Raw genomic sequence first — 18,866 nt, 5'->3', positions numbered from 1 at the left:
TTATCCTCAGATGGAGTGTACCACCTGCTTTGGGCTGCGTTTGCAAGAGACCCGACCCCAGGACTTAGTCCCAGTGTGTCAGAGATCAGTTCAGACGCATCGCAGCACTACCTGGGGCGACATACGAACTCGGCGCTGCTTTCGCTGGCTGAAACAAATGGTTCTTTACACCACAGAGCAGGAAATATTTGTTTCTATTTTGAAGTAAGGCTCGTGAGAAAACACTGAGTCAGTCAGCCCAGTATTATTCTGATCTAGAGGTGGAAAATGAGGTGCATGACTTGCTGATGGCAACACAAAAAAGGATCTGAATTTGCCTTATGGTGGTTTTTTTTTTCCCTACCGAATGCTGCGTCTTTGCATAAACGCGGCTATGTTTCAGCTAGGTTAGGATGAAGTCATGCTTTACCATTCAGCAATGCTTCTGTGCGTGCGAGATACAGAAGTCTCAATATCAATCGGGTGGTAACGCAGTCCCCTCAGTTCCAAAGTTTCATCCAGTGCTCCAACAACATACAGTGCATCGTGGCGCTCTGGAGAGGAGAGACGGGAAACGAAGCGTACATACACCACGGGAACAGAAAATGGCAGAAAAGAAGTGGAATTCAGATAAAAGCATCTCCTGTATCCAGACATGCGGATCAGGACTTAATCGCTGCACATTACGAAAGAAAACTCTTCATTTCGAAGCTAAAGAACCATTTCTGCCATACCTCCGCTGGCAGCTGTGAGCTCTGTCCGACGAACAAAACCAAGGTATCCAGTCCGAGCCCAAAGCGTCTGGGCAGCATCGCCAAAGCTCAGACGAGTGTTGAAATGATCGGCTTGAAGGGTTTCGTTGTCGTAGATAGTATAGTAGCCGCTGGCCGTGTGCGGACTATTAACCCAAATCTGTACAGGAAGTGGAAACACAGTCAGGTCCACACGCTACAAAACCAGAGCATCTGTTGAGGTTTAAAATGATGGGGTGACAGATAAAAAGAGAACTTTCTTGTTACAGTTTAAGATTTTCCAGGTAAAAAAATGTTTTGCATTTAGCTCAAACCTCCAAATATCCTGCAGAATCTTAAAAACGGGTCTTGCGGATTTACTGTCCTACTGCCTGTAAACTGGGGATTAACTGAGTAAATAAACTGCGGATTTTTATAACGTGAAGTCCAAAATTTGATAATAATCTATCAAAACAGATCAAATATACTGGTGTGTTATCGAGATAAGGAGAGCAAAATGTAAATGAGATTATTTGGAAGCCAGTTACGCAACAGTCAGGTGGTAGAAGCCTTCCTTTCTAGCAGGCTTTCTTTTTCTTTAAACTTGACAGTAAAATAACGCACCCAAATTCTGAACACTCCAGCAAGAATTCAGCTTGAAGAGCCCTGCAAGTTTTACCACTCACAAACTGTCACCCAGGAACTTACATAATCGAACAGAGAGAATTCAGCTCAAGGAGCCGACAACAGGAGAAGCTACCCAAATAGCGAAATCTGCGCTTACCTCCCCAAGATGAGAGTCTCCAAGAGGCCCTTTTGTCTCTGGGTTAACAATGACTACTTTGACGCCAGGTAAAATCTAAGGATCACAAGGAGGAATATGTAATCTGTGTCTTCCCGCACGACTACAACACAAAGGCTGTTCATTCATACCCCCAGAAAGGCATGCTTTCACCCACAGAAATTACCAACAGGTACAAAACATGCCTGGACGCATACCCTGAAGTACGCTAACGGTACGGGGGTATTTCGTGACTCAAGAGCCACGCAGGTAAGGGATTCTGGGCCCACAGATGTTGCTATACCTTCATTTTGAAGAATTCAATGTTAAAAACTACCAGGAAACATCTTTTTGTTAATCCATTTAAAGAAGGGAATAAGAACGACAGTAAATCTCAAAGGCATGCTGATTCAGGGTACGTCAGCGGACACTTTTGGTACGGTTCACTCACTGTAAGCAGAACCAGTTCTCCCCACTGTTCCGGCAAAGCATGCTCCTCAATCAACAGCTTCGTTACTACACATCATACTAGCTTTCCAGAGGAACAGCGTAACCAGCTGTCACCTCTTCTCCTGCCACGCCACAGGACTACATTTCCTGGCTACACACCTACATTGCAAAGGGCGCAAACCCAAATGGGTGGCCGTCGGATGCTGCGTGCCAGGTAATAACGTGAAATTACCTTCCCAGACTCTGAAAGTAGCAGGCTTTGTGGAGCTCCCCTTTCCACTAGACGTACTCTGGAGGTAAAGAAAACATTGTCAGGGAAAAAAAGAGCTGGAGTCTACTGAGAGGTGTGACAGCTCAGTAACGTCACAACATTTTATAGTCATTAAATAGGTTTAAGTAAACTTACTGTACCTGTCATGCCTCAAGGATTTCAGATCTACATACACCGTGGTGGGATCAGGCCCAGATGTTCCCTGCAGAGTTAACATTTAAAAGAAAAAAATTAATGTATCTACAGAGGTCGGGGTAACTCCTGTCTGAGCTTATAAACCTTTCCAGGGGTTTCTTACTGGCAAGAAAATTCATATTCCCCGCCTTGGCAGCTGCACCAAGGGAAGCACTTCAGCAAACAGGCCATTTTCTCTCCATGCCAAGTGTAAGACCAGTGTGGGATGCATCTCTGGTGAGGGGGGAGCTGCTGTGGGGACAGCCCGAGCGAGCACTCTTGGCTGTCAGCCCTGGGGCAACTAGTCGTTGTTTACGTGGAAATAAACCGTTCGCTAATGTCATGTTTTCAGTTGTTTTGAGCATCTGTGATATAATCTGACAGTTGAAAACAAGAGAAGCTGCTTAAATCTTGTGCCAGCTCTTCTCGACAACGCAGATGTTGGGCTACACTAACAATGCGGAGCGTGTGCGGATCAGGAAGTTGGCCGATTCTGACCGAATCTGGAAATCCCATGCCAGTGACAGCACGTGCCCTAGAAAGCACTCGCGTTACCTGTAAACAGATAGCAACGTTGACTCGTGATCCGAAGGTGGTGCTCACAGCACGGGATGACAGGCCAATGTCTTTGAAGAGTTTGGAGAAGGAATGAGTGAGAGAAACTCGCGGCCGTTCCTCTGCAACTACCACGCAAGTCCGGACACAGGACAGATTAATTCCTCGTGCCTGGGAAAGGCAGAAATGAGTGCAAAGGACTGTATGTGTAAATTACCTCTGCCACACCACACCAAGATCTGCGCCCTCACAAGAAGCAATATTTGCTTTTTATCCCTGGAATCCCAAAGAAATCACTCAAGAAATGCAGGACAAACCCCGCTCTTGTATTCAAGTGATTGCTTCTTTTCAGCTTCTGTTTGTAATTATAAAATGTGTCTGACCAGAGCCTAGAAACACTGCTGGAACAAAATACGCGTTTACAGCGCTTCTTCCTCCGCTACAGAACGTAGCATCATGCGATTCTGCAGTGCTTTTCAGCCAAGATTACACCTGTTATTCCCTATTTATATAGATGGAAACCAAATCAAGTGAGAGCAAAGTCACATTTACTGGGATTACACCAAGTCTTCAACAACACTGGGACCGCATCCGTTATTATTTCTAGAGGTGATCACGAATGCACTGAGCAGCACCAGCCAGCTGTTCGAACCGGTGCGTTATTCTGTTTAACTGGTGACACACAGCAAAGCGGACACCTTCAGAACTCCGCCACCAACAGACCAAGACTGACCCGTAATCCCATAGATGGAGCACACTATTTCAGCAAACCCCATGCACAAAGCCAGCTCAAGTGTTTTATGTAGCTATTTTTTTTTCCTTCCTCTCATCTCCAAGGAGAAAACACCTCTATTTAGCAAATCGCCTAACGCGTGTGCTTTACATCATGTGCTGGTCTGAGCCTTCACTGCAGACTGTTATATAAGCACTTCTTCTGCATTGCATTCTGCTGCTGGCACCCTCTCTTCAGGGTTTGCCCAGTAGTCTCTGACACTCACTGCCTACACTGCAACACATACGCCCTGCTCGGTTTCAATCCTTTTGATTTCCTGGGCCTGCAAACATTTTTTTGTTGCTTTTGCTTTTGGAGCAGGCCATGGACTGGGGACCTGTGCACCATGAAAACTCGTATTTCACTGTCGTGCGGCTTTGCTTTACTACCACAATTTCCTTAATTTATGTAACGTAACATTCAGGAAACATTTCTTACCTTTAACATTTCAACTTGGTTTCCAAGTCCCTTTGTACACAGTTCCATGACTGAATAGGAACAGAAAGTGTCCCTTATTTTATACTGGCTGACAGTAGATAACCAGAGAAAAAGGTTGGATTCCAGCTCCATAGGAGGAATTAAAATTGACTGGTGTCCAGAATACACACTGCGAAGAACATGAAGGGAGAAAAACATTTTGTGCAGCGTGCAGTTAGCTTTACATTAATATTTACTGTATTTTCACATTACACTCCTGCTAGACCAAAAGTGGGCTGTGGGACGCTGCATCTGAGGCAAACCGATCACAGCTCCCGTGCCCCCCTTCTGTAGCAACATCGTTTTAAAAATACAACTTACTGTACAAGAATAACAATCTGTACACACACAAACGTGCACGTGCGCTGTCAGAGTGAAGGAAGAGAACAGGCTCAACCACACAGTTTACAGAATGAAAACTCCCTTACTGCAACATATAATCAAGGAAGAAAGGCAAGAGAAACATTCTGGAGCCAGTAATATTTGGCAGCACAAATACGCATAATCAAGATAGGATAACATCTTGCTAATTTGCAGGAAAAGGGAACATATTATTGTCAGTTCAAAGACAAATTCTCCCCTTCCTGTAAATTAGTCATTTTGGTAATGTCAACATAATCTGTCTGTAATTACATCAGATAAAGACGTGGACTGCCATTTCCCATTTCTAACCAGCCAAGAGTTAATCTTTTCCTTTTTCCCTCAGAAGTCATACCTGCAAAGGCACCAGAGCACAAAACCTAGTCCACAATAGGGGTCAAGACAAATTGCAATCTGCCGAGAGGAGTAGAGCTCGCACTGAAGCTTGATTGCCCTGCAAAGGCCACTCACTGCTGCGTGGGACATCTGCAACAGCAGAGACAGAGAAACTGCGCTGCAATTCAAGGACTCAAAATAGACTTCATCAAGACAGGTAGGTAAGAAGAAAGACAGGTTTGCCCTGCTAACACCTCTCCGTGAACTCTGTTGCTTCTTCCTTTACCTTCCGTAGCAGAGGGAGCGCGCTGCGGAGCCCTCTGAGCCACAGCAAACCAGAGACAGTGATACCGATAGCTATTGCTTAAAAGCTTTGGTGTCTCGGACTCCAAACCCAGCTGATCATTAATGACAGTCTTAAGGCTTTCATTTTTTAGTTTCTTATCCTCTTCTCTGCCAACTGCATTCCTACTCTGCTCTTGGTGGGGCGGAGGCAGAAGCTCATGGCTACGCTACTCGCATCACTCGCTGCTCTCCTAACAGGCAGCTCTCCAGTGGGAGGCAGCAGCAGAATTCCTGATGCCCACTGTAGAGACCCGTCTTCCTACTGTGCTGAAGAATTAGTTCTGCAACAAGTCACACTGCATTGTCTGCAGTGAAGCCGTAGCTTTACTGGAAGAAAAGCATAGTCTTCATTTAAGCTACAAGAGCCAGCTTTGGTGGAGGTCGAGGGGAGAGGTGGTTCAGAACATCAGCCAAAGACAAGACACCAACCCGCCCTCTCCCAGTCTTCTGAAACCATTTTACTGTACCTTTACTCCCGTAAGCATGCCTGTCGTGGAAACACTAAAATCTAGGTATGCTAACATTTCAGGCGTAGGTGGCTTATAGATCTGAGACAGCCGCTTCCTGGGCAAGTCATCTGCACAAGAAAGGAACAAACGTGGTTAACTTTTGATTACTGAACTGGTATTTGAAAGGAGAACACAACTTTCAAGAAGTCAGAGATGGACGATAAAGCTTTCTATTAATTCTCTTTCTAAAAGCAACAGACTAGTATATGACCAGATTCTTGCCAAAGTTCCCTTGTAGAAAATTATTTATTCTCAGGAAAAGGGAGAAGAGACCAACTTGCTCGTGTCTTAAGGAAATTAACAGTTGTCCGCAACGTGGCTTTGCAGTAAAACTCTTTTCCATGCATATCTCAAGAAATGCAGAAGAGGTGCCAGAGAACAAGGGCAGACCTAGCTTGTATCTTGGACTGTTTTTCTAAATATTCAAACAAATTCTGAAGAGCCATCCAGTTAGCACCCGAAATGGGGGACAGTCCCTTTGGAAGTCAATGGTAACGCCTACACAGAACTCCAGTAAGTCTTTTAGCCCATGGACCGCACCTGTGTCAATGATGGTTGGCCAGGTTTTCACATCGACAGCAGCAGCTGCCTCTCTGGATTTCAGTAGTCTCATTAAGGTCTGGGTTGTGAGAATACAGGCAGCTTTACTGACCTGAAAAGACAAACACTTACTAAAAAAAAGAGACAGACAAAAGCACGTCCCAGGGGCACTGTCATTGCAAGATCTGACGTTCAGAGAGTGTGTTTTACCATCTGTAGCCAGCTTCCCCTGACAAACTTGCATTAATTTCTTTGCCTTTTGCAACACTGCTCTCTACTCTTCCTTCATTAAAACCCCACATGCAGACTAAAATGCAAATAACCACAACAGGACCTTCAGAGCAGGTGAGAACATTACATAGTCTGCATCTGGCTTTCTCCCCATGGTTATAATGGGGAGGCATCCTTTCCTGCTTACTGGGCTTGGACTAAAAACAGGATCTGCACTCGCTCAGCAGTAAGGAGCGTCAATGTGAAATTTTACGTGCTAACATCACACCAGTATCTCTCAGAAACCACCCGTTTCATAGCAATTTGTCTTGCCACACAAGGAGAGGAGGTTCTCTCTTGCATTTTATGCATGTAGACGCTGTCCTTCAGTCATAAGATGTGCTTCAATCACTGCTGTCATGTAAACAGCATGGGAGTGCGGACAGCTGTGTTAACCACTCGGGTCTGAGAGGCCGCAGCAAGAGTGCTCCAGCCATGCTCTCAGCTCCAGCCCCGTTACTCACTTCCACGATCATTCGCACAGTGGGCAGAGTAGCAGTGAGGCTCTGAGCATGAGGTGGTCTCACGGTCACGGGGATGCAGCCAGCGTACAAACAGCCATAGAACGCGGTGATTAGCTCAATGCCTGCAAGGACACGACAGGCTGTAGTGTAGGACACTGGTGGATGGACACTCTGGTGACACCAGCCTTTCCCCGAGGATTTCTTCTCCAAGCATCGGTCACAATTTCCGTTAGAAGAAGGTACACGCACTAGTCCCTTCCACAGCACAGATGTGCAACATAAACGGTTCCAACACCGAGGGTGGCACAACAAGGAAGCTAAGAAAGCTTTGGGTAGGGGACTGGGAAAGTAGAGAAGACTGACCACATGGCAAACCATATCCATCTTACAGGAAAAGAATGTTCCAGGGGTCAAATGACTCAAAAGTCAGTCAGGACAAAACAGAACTGTCCGGCAGGGCAAGAAGAACACACACCAGGAAGCACCTCTCACTAGCAGTGAGCGTCTTACACACGCCAAGCGATTAAGCTGTGTGCTACCAGCCACAGCAGGCAGCCGGCACTTCCCGCTGTTCCCAGCCTCCCGCTGTAGCAAAGGCACCCAACAGTCTCAGATGAAGCGCCCATTTTCTGCACAGCTGAAGGCGAGAGCACTGGTCTCTACCAGAAGCCACCCTGCCATTTCTCATCGCAAACTATGTGCTTTCCCTGGACGAAAAGCTGCCAAGTGGCAACATGACCTCAGACAAACAAGATCTGAATAGACCGGGGAGCTGAGGAGTCTCTGGCAGGGTGAGGAGCGCAGCTCTCCAGCACATGCGGTGTGGTCACAAGTTTCTAATAATTTTGCAGTGAACACATCGTTGCCTTTGGAGTTTTTATTCTAAACATGACGACACAGCAAGATTTAGCCAGGAGCGAGAAGGTAAAAATTGGCTTTTCCAAAACTCTAGAGAATCAAAGTTTGAGTCCTGATACTGTAAGACATTACAACAGCCCTCTCTGGAGTCAACACTAGATCAGTGAGTTATGCAGTCCCTCAGGTATCGCTGTTTCAACGATCCCTCCTATATTTCCAGATCTCGATGAGATTTCAAAGACAGACCACGCTGCGCTCCCACAGTGGGATGCACTCATTATTAAAACTTGCTTACCAGGAGGATAAAGAAGCACCACATTGTCTCCTGCATTGAGATGTCCTTTGTCACACAGAACTGACGCAATTCTCTCAGCTTTTTTGTGCAGCTGGAGGCAGGTGGCTGTGCACACAGTGGTTCCCTTGAAAGGAGACAAATGTGCTCTAAACAAGGCCTGGCACAACACGTGTGTCAGTAAAATGGCTGTGGCTGCAAAAAACCAAACCCCAACTTGCTTGCTAGCGTCAGTCTATAGCTACTAGTTATCTATAGCTATAGGCTGCTGGCATTCAGTGAGCCATTTATCCACTACACTATCAAAAAGATAGAGATGGAGTTAGATCTGCTCTAGAAAATTCTACCTTCCAGGGAGTCAGTTCAGGTCTTCTTGCACCAGAACCTTGCCAGAATATACTCAACAGGGATACACCATTAAATGATACAGGAACCAGTGGGACCTACAAACACGCTCAGTTTTAAAATGAAGCACTGAAGCATGACAGTCATTTAGATGAAGTGACCTATTGGTTCAAAGGTTCAAATTTTAAGTTACAAATCCATGGGCAAAATCTGATACAGAGACTAAATAGAGGACACTGGAGTGAGCAAAAGATCTTAAACATGGCCTCAAACTTGCGCTGAATAACATGCTGTGGACCTTAAAAACAAACAGCTCAGCAGTGACTTTACCTTGGCATTTAATAAAAGGAAGAGTGGGTGGTCAGGAGTTGTTTGAGCTCTCCACTGCAATACCTCTGTCAGGAACTGGTGCTGAAACAGAGAGGCAGTAATTAAACACTACTGCTTCTACGTCAGAGGCAGTACTTAAGTCCACTTCACGTTGTTGCTTTGCATTCGGCTGTAGGATAAATTCTTTTCCCATTCTTCAGTTGTAGCAAATACTGATTTACCTTTTTAACTAAATCGTTGTCTTCTATTTGACCAAGATCTCTTCCAGAGGCTTGAGCAATACGCTTCCCAGCAACCAGGTTCCCCACCATCACAGAGGCAGGGCCAACGCCTGTCGATAAAGAACAGCCATGTGAAATCTGGACTTTTAATGCAAATAGGAAGGAGCTGGCCTAGAACTACAATCTGCAGGACAGCAAAGGTCCGAGGGTTCTCTGTAGCGTCCCACTGCTCCTGGGCTCGGGTGCCAGAGGAGAGGTAATGAATCCGCACTGACAGAGTTCAGAAGGCATTACTAGTCTCCTATTCATCAGCAGAGAGAATCCCAATGAGTTCAAAGGTAGGAATCAAAATTCCTGACTGACACACGCAAAGAGAGGCCTCAAACACGCCCCAGCCACAGGCACAAGCCAAGCTCTAGTCCCCAGTAAGTAGGGCACTCAGCATCGGAGGCATCACACAGCTTCCCAGGTCTGAGACCGTGAACTTCAGTTTACTGACATTAAATACGAGGGGCTCGTCTCACCTGGTTGTTTCTGCCTGGGTTTTGGCAAGTTCGTCACACACGTGTGTGGGCACATGAGGATGTTGCACGGATGCAGAGAGCCCTCCAGAAAGTGCTGTTTAGTTTGAGAGATATGGATCCCTCCCAAGGGAGTTTTTGGCAACGTATTGGCTGGCACAAGAGCAAGGCAGTATACACCCACTTGGTGAATGCTGTCAATCGCCTAGAGAAAGGAAAGATGGTCACTTGAATTCTTGGTACTACTGGAGACAGTCTACTCTTACTGGCTGCTCTGACATCCTGCACAACAAATCCCTGCATTCAGCAGGCAGTGGGGAGCAAGTCAGTCACTATCATTCCACCTCACCTCTGTAACATCAGAGAGCCCTACGGTAAGAGCGAAGTGCTTGTTCACATCCCTGCCTTTATAGTTCATTTCACACACAAGACATCCACTTTTAAATCCTTCATGACCAAAATCCCAAAATATACACAGTTGCTTGATGAATCATATGATTTTGATCTCAGGATTTTATCCATCTGTCTCCTCTGAACCATCTCTCTGTTCCTTTTTGTCTGCCTCAGCATTCAGGCATCTAATACATTATTCAGATCACCGGGTACTTCCCTGATTTTTCTTCCCAGTTTGCATACTTCACAACCTGGAACGCCATTCCCAGGAATGACGTACATGCAACGCAGGCAGCTCTTAAAGTAAGTATTTGCTACTCATTCTACTTTCTTAGGACTATACTCATTCAGCTGTTTTAACCTTTCTCTGCTTACTGTCTCCCTGCTGAAAATGAACCTCCAAAGGTAAGGGTGGCTTTAAAGCATAACTTTGAGCACCAGCATGATCCGAGACTAAAAGCAGAACTCCTAAGCTTGAGCACCGGATCTGCTTTGCAGGGCTGAGAGACAACTGTATTTCTCTACTCAGTCACCTTGCTAGCATAACGCTGACCACCGTGTCAGAGCCTACGCTGCTCTGTGTGGCAGCCACTTTCCCAGGACCTGCAGGACATAACAGAACAGCTTGTACGCAGCAGATGTACCCAGCTTGTGACCCTGTAAAAACACCTTGTGCCAAGAGGGATCGTGAGCCTGTGCTCTTTCCATCTGGGGCATGCTGATGGCCTCTTATCTGCCCACGCACCGAAATGCTGCACAAACTCACCATGTCCACCTATGTAAGCGGGCTTACCTGCAGCACTCGACTCATCCACTGAAAACTGTCCTCTTCAGATGCATCTGGCCTCTGCTCTGCAACCACCACAATCCTCTCATCGTAGAAGATGGATACTGAGAACACAGCAATCCTAAGGAAAAGGGGAGAGCCATACTGGCACAAATTCCAGTTTCACTCCTTGGGAATGAGAAGCCAAGGAAACAGTCTAGAGACAGAACTCGTAAAAAACTCCCGTGGGCAAAGACAGAGAAGAGACATTAGAGAATTAAAATTGAGTCAAAAAGGGAAGACTTTGTGAAGTAAGGGATTCATTCCACCCTCCAAGGAAGGTTCTATACAGCATAGCCCCCTGTCCTCTCACATTTCTGTGCCAGCCTGTGGCAATGCACCAATGCAATAAAAGCTTTAAAAGTATCTACATGATGTAGCGGGCTTAAAATCTCCTGTTAAGTCTTAGAGACATGAGCTCCATCCCTGCCCGAGGATCTAGAAACTTATATCCACAACTGCTAAATAAAATTAAGTGTCTTTGGACATTAATGAAACTCTTCCTTGCTGCAGAGCACCAGCCAGCAGCTAACTACCACAGAGACCTAAAAGCAAATGCCACAGAGACAGAGAACTAAATTTTCCGTGCGGCTGACTTATCCTGTCACTTGATTCCTTCCCCTCAAGTACACAGACGTGATGAAAAGCCAGAGAGGATACTGAGGAACACAAACCTGTGCTGGGCAGAATCAGGCCAATTACTGACTAAACCAAAACCGTATTTACTTTAACCGAGCCACCCAAACCAACCAGTCACTGGAGAGAAATCAAAGATGGTACTAAAGATCCTGTTTCACGACATTACGTGCAGAAGCCTATGGGCAGGGGCAAGGTTTATTTTGCTAACCTTCCTCTGTAAACTGTTTTTATTGACTCCACTGCCAACCCAGTCGCGACGATGTCATCGGCGTTATGTCTACGCCCACTAACTGTCAGCAATCCATCCATTTTTCCAACCACAAACACCAAACTGCCCTGAAAGATAAAAAGGTATCAGTGAGCAACTTACATAAAGCGGATATTCAGATGACTTGGATGACTCGCATATTTCATAACTATGGCTAGATCAATGGAATTTGTATAAAACATGTTTTCTTTCTCTTTAAATTACATCATTTATGACTAAACCAGAAGCATCGCAGCCGTGAGACAAGGAACTCCAGCACGCGTAGCAGAACTGCCACACAAAAAGCTTCTTATGCTTGGTTTTAGAAGAATTTGCAATCAAAAAACATAACAAGCAACACAGTAAGGCACTGTAACGACAACGTGCTGCAAAAGGAAGGGTTCCTGCTGGCTCAGGCAAAGCCATTAACTCTCAGCTATCTTATCCACAGCAAACTATCCTCACACATGCCTCTGGACACGAGTGCTTGTCTTTTAAACGTTCTAGGCCATTAGCACGAACAAACGAATGCAGCAATGCAAGCTCAAATACTGTACTACGTACGGGTCCAACAAACCCCAGCAAGCCGGAACGGACAAACGGCACATCGCCCACCGGAGAGCCAGCCGAGTTCACAGGAATGACCTGCAACAGAAGGGAGGACACTGGAGGCAAAGTGGATTTGCCCGAGGATAGAAGAACATTCCCCACATCAAGAATTGCACTATATGCGAGTGAAGCGATGAGAAGGGGAGGGAATCCTTGGTACAGCCATTGTTTTAGCACTGTGGGAGACCTTTATGCAAGGGGAACACTGAATATATCTAATTGTAATGAGTTTTTCCAGGGTATCTTTTGAAAAAAAACATTAATGCTTAAGTTACAAAATCAAGAGATTATCCAAGGCTATCAGTTCTACACAGGAAATGGGGAAAGATGCATTCTACCACACGTACCTCAAATGTATTCTTTGTCACCCCCGTCAGCCCATAATACATCATTCCTCCTGCCCTGGAGCTAACGCAGATTTCACCAATCTCATCCGTTTTACAGAGCTGAGGGGCTCCATCAGGTTTCACAATACACATCATTCCTAGGACAAATTACGCATTGTTAAAACAGCACACGATTTGCCTTGGATAAGGACCGACACATTTAACAGTGACAGGTATGACAGCACCGAACAGGGGCTGCCTAACCTCCCCAGCGCCGAGGCTGAATATGGCAGAGCACACTGAACCATTCTTTTTCTACAACATTGGCCTTACAGGGGACTCCTGCACATTTTTTACCTCCTGGCATCACGTGCCCAACATCCTGGACAGTGAGAGCAGAGTTTTTATCTTCAGTGTTGACACGAATCACACCAAAGCTCAGCCCGTTCATGGACAGGATGGCTCTTCCAGGCAGAGGTGCCCCGGGGACCCCCGGCCTTTGAAGGACACAAAATCAATACACTAAATCAGGCATACAGGCTGTTACTAGACTCAGATGAAGATATCGCAGCAACAGAAATAGGCATATTTCAGTGTCTCTTCTTTGCATAATGAATTTAAAACTGTGAGATGGCAGTAGAGGCTGCCTCCCAGAAGAGCCACATTGATCAATAACTAAGAAACCGTGTTCTTGGGCAAGTGCGACTCTTCTTCCAGCTCCTTAGCTTCGTCCACGTGAAACACTAGCTCCCAGGCCAGATGATTACAGGGCTATTTATTACAGAAGGCAGCAACGGACAGAAAGAGACTATGAAAATGACTGTCCAAAGTGATATCAGTTTTATTCTCAGATTCAGGAATACCATGCAAGCTGTGTAAATCACGATTAGGAAAAAGCAGCGCACAGTTCTTACGGGCACTGTTGAGCTGTCACACATCTTAGAGGGAAAAAAGCACTTGTATCGTAGGAGAAACGTTTAACAACTTAGCTGCTTGAATACCTGAGCACACACAGTGTCAGTGGAGTTTATTACATGCTTAAGTCAACTATGGCCAACCGATGTGTGAACAAACCTCAGCCTGGATCACTTAATCTAGCAAATAGACTGCAATGCTGTAGGCCCATTACCTCCGTATTGCAATAGTCATTGCTTCTGGAGATGTGGCACATGGACAAATCGCCTCTGGTTTAAGCCCATGGCTCTGAAACAAGCTCAGGAAGGCATCACATGAGGAAACAGACCCTGGAAAGAAAGAAAACGTACCACTGTGACTTTACATAATTTTGTTTTTAAAATTGTCTGTAAAATAACCTAGAAATAAGTGCAGTGTATTTGCAGAGTATATATAAGGTATCTCTTCTAAAAGCTCCAGGTATCATCTTCCAAGACACCAGCCACAAAGAAGCTTAAGTGCCTCCTGAATGTGACTTGGAAACCGGCATATTCTCTTGAAGAAGTCTGATATCCTCCCCCAATTTGCTTCAGAGTTGTTACATGCTCACGATACAACAGGCTTAAAATATTTCCCAAACTTCCAACAATTAGTGCACACATGTGGGGTCTGTTTCCACGCAGCACACACAATCAGAACAGGTCTAACGGTATTCCAAGTCTCCCTTCCAGTTGGTGCCATCTAGGCAAACATTCTTTAAGCCTTTTCACTAACAGCATTCCTCGCAGATTTTTCTGGGGATTTTTTTCCCTTCAAAGTTCTTCTTAAAAGCCTTTGCCATATCCCCTGTGAGCAATTTAAAACCAACCTCGCTGTGTCTGCCAGAATTCCGTTTTACGCACGAGAGCTCCCCATTCAACTCCCCTGTTTCTTACTTTGCAGCATCTCTCACAACTCATACTCAAAGGATGAAAGCACAGAAACCCCCTTTGCCCTGGTGCTCAAGGACCACTATTCACAGCTCTGCGTTACCAGACAGCTGCCCTGACTGAAATCTTCTGGAAGTATCTACAAAAGAAGTTAAGCTTGAACCTGTGAGACTAGCCGAGAAACCCCTCTCCTGAAAAGAGCAGGACGTGCATACTCACAAGGATTTGCGCCATCAGTTACAATCAGCATGCGCAGAGAACTCAAGCTGACGTCTCTTTGGTCTCGATGGGCCATCATGGCCCAGTGCAAGTCTCGACACTTGACTAAAGCAACTTTTGCTGCAAATCAACACACACAAAAAACATACATAATGAGAAATAAAATCTTTCCATGAGTCATTTTGATATGACTACACACTCCAACACTCCCAAATGAGAAAACTCTCACTAAAGCAAGCCAGCCTTAATTAACTGGCCCTGCAGTAAGAGCAAACTCCAACACAGAACAGCACCTGCTGTGGCACACGGGCCGCTGGCCCACCACCTGAGCCAGGGTCTGTCACAATTGCAGCCCCTCCTCCAAAGTGCAGAAATCATTATCACCATCTGAATGTCCTCGGTGAGGACTGAGGATCAATGGATCGTGCTGTGCTCAACTATTTTCTTGGTCTCGTAAAAGGCACTGGCTTCAAGTACACAGGTCACGAGGTCCCCATCAAGTGCACTGACATTCTCATGGCATTAGGACTTTGTGCACATTTAGAAATAAACTAAGAGTTTTGGCCCTTGGGATTTGTCTTGGAAGAGCAAGACGACGGGCTCTAAAGCATTTGAGGTTTTAATGCCTCTCACTCACTTATCCTGAGAACTTTGAGCTAAAAGTTGTAGAACATACACAGGTACCTTTGTGGGCATAAACTCTCTGCACCCATGAGAGGGGACAGGTTTTCATCACAGAATAGGGCACGCTGATGGTATGCAGTTTGTTCATTACATTCTGAAAAGTAGAAAAAGATTTTTAGAAAAGGGCTCCCAAAACCTGTTACGTAGCGGAAACGGGAGACAGCCTCACTCCCCGTGATCGCCTACCCCACCCAGAATTCACATAAGTGTACTGAGGATGCTTCTACACTTCTTCCAGAGAACTGCAGATCTAGCAGGGAGAGAAATGGTTGAGTTAATAGGTACATGGTCCTCAACCATCTCCTCAAATGTTGCAATTATAAAGAGAGTTATGAAATGCTTCAGAGAGTCCTTACAGGCCCAACTCACCGTTAGAATGCCGTGCCACAGCCCCGCATCCTTCTTGAAATCCAAAACATTCACTATCGTTTCACCTGGGAAAAGGAAGTTGTAGATTTGAAGTGAAATGTGCCAGGACAGCTGTGACCATTATGGATGCCAGAATCCGCATGCATTTGAATCCCTCCTTGGAATCGGTCAGATTTGCTCCAAGAGGGAACACAGGTAGCAAGTGCAGAGCCTTGTTTGTCTGATTATACGTTTTACCAGTCAGACCTTCTTGTTATGCAAAATAACAACTGAACATCGATTTAAGAGAAGCAACGCATCCCAGAAAGTTGAAAGAAAATTACATTCCAGCCTGCAATGCTCATCAGTGGAAGAGAAAGGGTCTTAACCTCATTATGCATGAGCAGTAGCAGGGGAAGAGAGAACATCATTTAAGCACTGACTCCCAGAAACAATGGAAATTAAAGCGATGGCTTCCAAAAGGCAAACTCTGCATTTCAAAGTACTATGACATACAGCTCTAAAAATAAAGTTCCAGTCATGGATATATAAATTAGCCTGATTTACAAGGCAGACCAGACTAAAACCATATTCTATAGCAGAGCTCTCTGTACTCCCACCAGCAATTTCCAGTCTCCATTTCTGGGTTAGCCAAGAAGCCTCTCGTGACTAGTACAGAACCAGTCTATGCAGCAGGTGCTTTGATATTTAACTTACACTATGAAAAACAAAAGACATTTTAATAGGTGATCAGTACAGCGAGAGGAAGACTCAAGCTTGTGGGCAAATGCTCCGCTTTTGATTCATCTGTTCCCCTTTTGATTCACCAGAACAGACTTGTTAACTTTCTAGACGTGATGCAAATCCCACTTTCTATTCCTCTTCACTGTGGCAATGAAAATGATGTGTTTTGGACAGAAAAGATTACAGATCATCTTCGCTTTCGGGGGAGAATTAATCGGCACATTTTTCTTTTTTTTTTTTCTTTTTCAAGAAGATACTACTGTGCACTGGTTACTCATAGACCACTATATGAGAGGCAACCATGGAAAACGATGTCGCTGAACCTCCACTCCTTTGATGCTTCTGTGACATCACCTACCTTCAGAATAGTTGCAGGCCTGAGACAAGGCTTGACAGTGAGACAGCATGGCAATCCGAGACACCGTAACACCCATGACACTGCCCTCTTTGCTCGTCTTGTACTACAGAAGAGAAAAAAAGTCAGGGTGTGACTCTGGATCCCACATGTGGAGGAAATTAAATCACAGAATCCATATTAAATAAAGCTTTGTTCCTCTAAAGCTGCTGAGACATACTCAAAAAAGTACCTGCTCAGAGAAAGGCGTCAGCAAGGTTCATTACAGAAAATATAACTATTCAGGCAGCAAACATGTTCAACTAACTCCAGAGATATGAGATAAAGACGGCAATTGAATGTGTTTGTGTTTATTTCACTATTACTACCTCTCACAGCATCTCTTCCTACCCCCACAAGTAAACTGAGAAGCCAATTTGTAATCTTAGAACAGCCGAATTACTGTTACTACTTAAACCACTGCAACTCCTAGAAGTTGCCTTACTGAGGAGTACGAATGAAAATAAGCTCTGCTAGGAAGAACAGAAAACTCGAAATGCTGTTGGCTTAAGTAGTTTCAGAAACCTGTGTTATCAAGTACACTATCTGAGAGAACTCAGTCGTCTCCATTACTAGCTTTCTGAAACAAGAACAGTGTGCTCCAACTCATTTTGAGCAGCGCCCAAGGCCACAAAGATATTCAAAACTAAAATAAGCTTCACAGCAGGCTGTACACAGTGGAAGGCTTGTTTCAGCGGCTAGAAACTGGGAAGCTTAAGGTAGTGAGGTGAAAATATTATCTCTCTGGTGATTAGAACATTAAATTCAGCTCACGGAAACTGCTCTCTATTCCCCATTCACTACTTACCTCAATATATGCTGGCTCAGTTCCTGCAGCCGAGATGTTGGGCTGCCAGTCCTTCGGAGATTTCGAGAGATATTTTGAATCTGTCACAACCCATTTGAGTCTGGGCCAACCTAGAGCCAAAATTAAAGCAGAATATTAATGTCAGTTTATTTATTGAGGGATTTATATTCTGCAAGAATACACTAAAACCCCATCATTTGTCCAAGCTCAGTTACACAAGCAAAATACCAAGCCAAGCCAAGCCGCTAGCCAGAAGGTTCATCTTGTTTCTCATCGGGGAGTTCAGTGGGCAACAGGGCACTTCCTCTGCTGAGGAAAGATCCCAGCAGTATTTCTAAATATAGCTTGTTGTATCATTAATAAAACTGCTTTTGACCCTGCCAAATGCCACTGAAGGGATCTGAGGACAACGCTGCCTTGTAAGGTGGATTCATTGCGACGCCCAGAACAACAAAGCAGTTCTGGCAGAGACGTGGATCAATCTACACCGTATGCATAAACCTACATCAGTTCAGTGATGCTATCAGGAAAGTTGCTCACTTTGCCCCCCCCCCAAATCCATTCAGACTCCCGATAACCGCTTTCAGACAGTTCAGCTATAGCAAGAGTACCATCAAAAGCAAGTATATAACCAATCTGACCTTTAAACTGCACGATTTCTCCATTCTGGGTTTTTGGAAGCCCTTTCAGACAAACTTCAGTGGTGAGGGCCAAAGCAATACCGCAGCTTCCCAGCAGAAAGCCAATCTGCTGACCACCGGCATCCTGAGGGAGGAAGAGGAGAAATGTCATTCCTGCTTAAAGGTGACGTAAGTCAACTCTCCCCTTACCAAAAGCCAAGGTTTGGTAATGCTCTGGTAACTGCATGGTAACACCAGGGATCACATGGGGAGCAAAAAGAAGAAACAACCCATGCCCGCAAACACGCTTCCCTTTGGTTTGTCCTTCTCCGCCTACATCCAACGTCTGCGATGGTTTGAAACTCAAATGACAGCTTCTAAGCTTACATCATCACACATTTTGGAAGATGATCTATATCCAGGACAAATGCCTGCTGGGTGAAAATGGAGACAGACCTACAAGCCAACAGAAGTCCACAGGAAAATGATAAGCCATCGCAAAAATGCAGAAGGGCTACTGAAGCTTCTGCGTATCAAGTCTGCTCTTTTCAATTAGTTTTGTTAAAAAAAAAAAAAAAAGAAACCATTATGTAACTGGGGACAGA

At 45.2% G+C, this 18,866-nt stretch overlaps 1 protein-coding gene across 6 annotated transcripts in view; it reads right to left on the bottom strand.

Moving 5' to 3' along the window:
- Positions 1-18,866, bottom strand: part of DIP2B (disco interacting protein 2 homolog B) — a 69,712-nt gene that overhangs the window by 4,026 nt on the left and 46,820 nt on the right. For all 6 annotated transcript variants that reach the window (XM_075075618.1, XM_075075616.1, XM_075075615.1 and 3 more), the window contains 27 exons: positions 18,283-18,406; positions 17,642-17,751; positions 16,798-16,900; positions 15,717-15,781; positions 15,348-15,441; positions 14,664-14,783; positions 13,751-13,865; positions 12,979-13,118; positions 12,643-12,779; positions 12,251-12,331; positions 11,648-11,775; positions 10,768-10,882; positions 9,585-9,786; positions 9,061-9,170; positions 8,840-8,920; positions 8,168-8,291; positions 7,015-7,136; positions 6,281-6,392; positions 5,699-5,808; positions 4,906-5,036; positions 4,152-4,320; positions 2,942-3,112; positions 2,353-2,414; positions 2,174-2,231; positions 1,495-1,569; positions 714-891; positions 410-533 (listed from right to left, as the gene is read on the bottom strand). In XM_075075618.1, coding sequence (XP_074931719.1) covers positions 410-533; positions 714-891; positions 1,495-1,569; positions 2,174-2,231; positions 2,353-2,414; positions 2,942-3,112; positions 4,152-4,320; positions 4,906-5,036; positions 5,699-5,808; positions 6,281-6,392; positions 7,015-7,136; positions 8,168-8,291; positions 8,840-8,920; positions 9,061-9,170; positions 9,585-9,786; positions 10,768-10,882; positions 11,648-11,775; positions 12,251-12,331; positions 12,643-12,779; positions 12,979-13,118; positions 13,751-13,865; positions 14,664-14,783; positions 15,348-15,441; positions 15,717-15,781; positions 16,798-16,900; positions 17,642-17,751; positions 18,283-18,406 — 3,161 coding nt within the window. The remainder of the gene's footprint in view (positions 1-409; positions 534-713; positions 892-1,494; positions 1,570-2,173; positions 2,232-2,352; positions 2,415-2,941; positions 3,113-4,151; positions 4,321-4,905; positions 5,037-5,698; positions 5,809-6,280; positions 6,393-7,014; positions 7,137-8,167; positions 8,292-8,839; positions 8,921-9,060; positions 9,171-9,584; positions 9,787-10,767; positions 10,883-11,647; positions 11,776-12,250; positions 12,332-12,642; positions 12,780-12,978; positions 13,119-13,750; positions 13,866-14,663; positions 14,784-15,347; positions 15,442-15,716; positions 15,782-16,797; positions 16,901-17,641; positions 17,752-18,282; positions 18,407-18,866) is intronic.

Source organism: Phalacrocorax aristotelis, chromosome 26 (genome assembly GCF_949628215.1).
Source record: "Phalacrocorax aristotelis chromosome 26, bGulAri2.1, whole genome shotgun sequence".
Taxonomy (NCBI): Eukaryota; Metazoa; Chordata; class Aves; order Suliformes; family Phalacrocoracidae; genus Phalacrocorax; species Phalacrocorax aristotelis.
The sequence above is the reverse complement of the archived record's forward strand: the minus strand, read 5'-3'. Positions and strand labels throughout refer to the sequence as shown.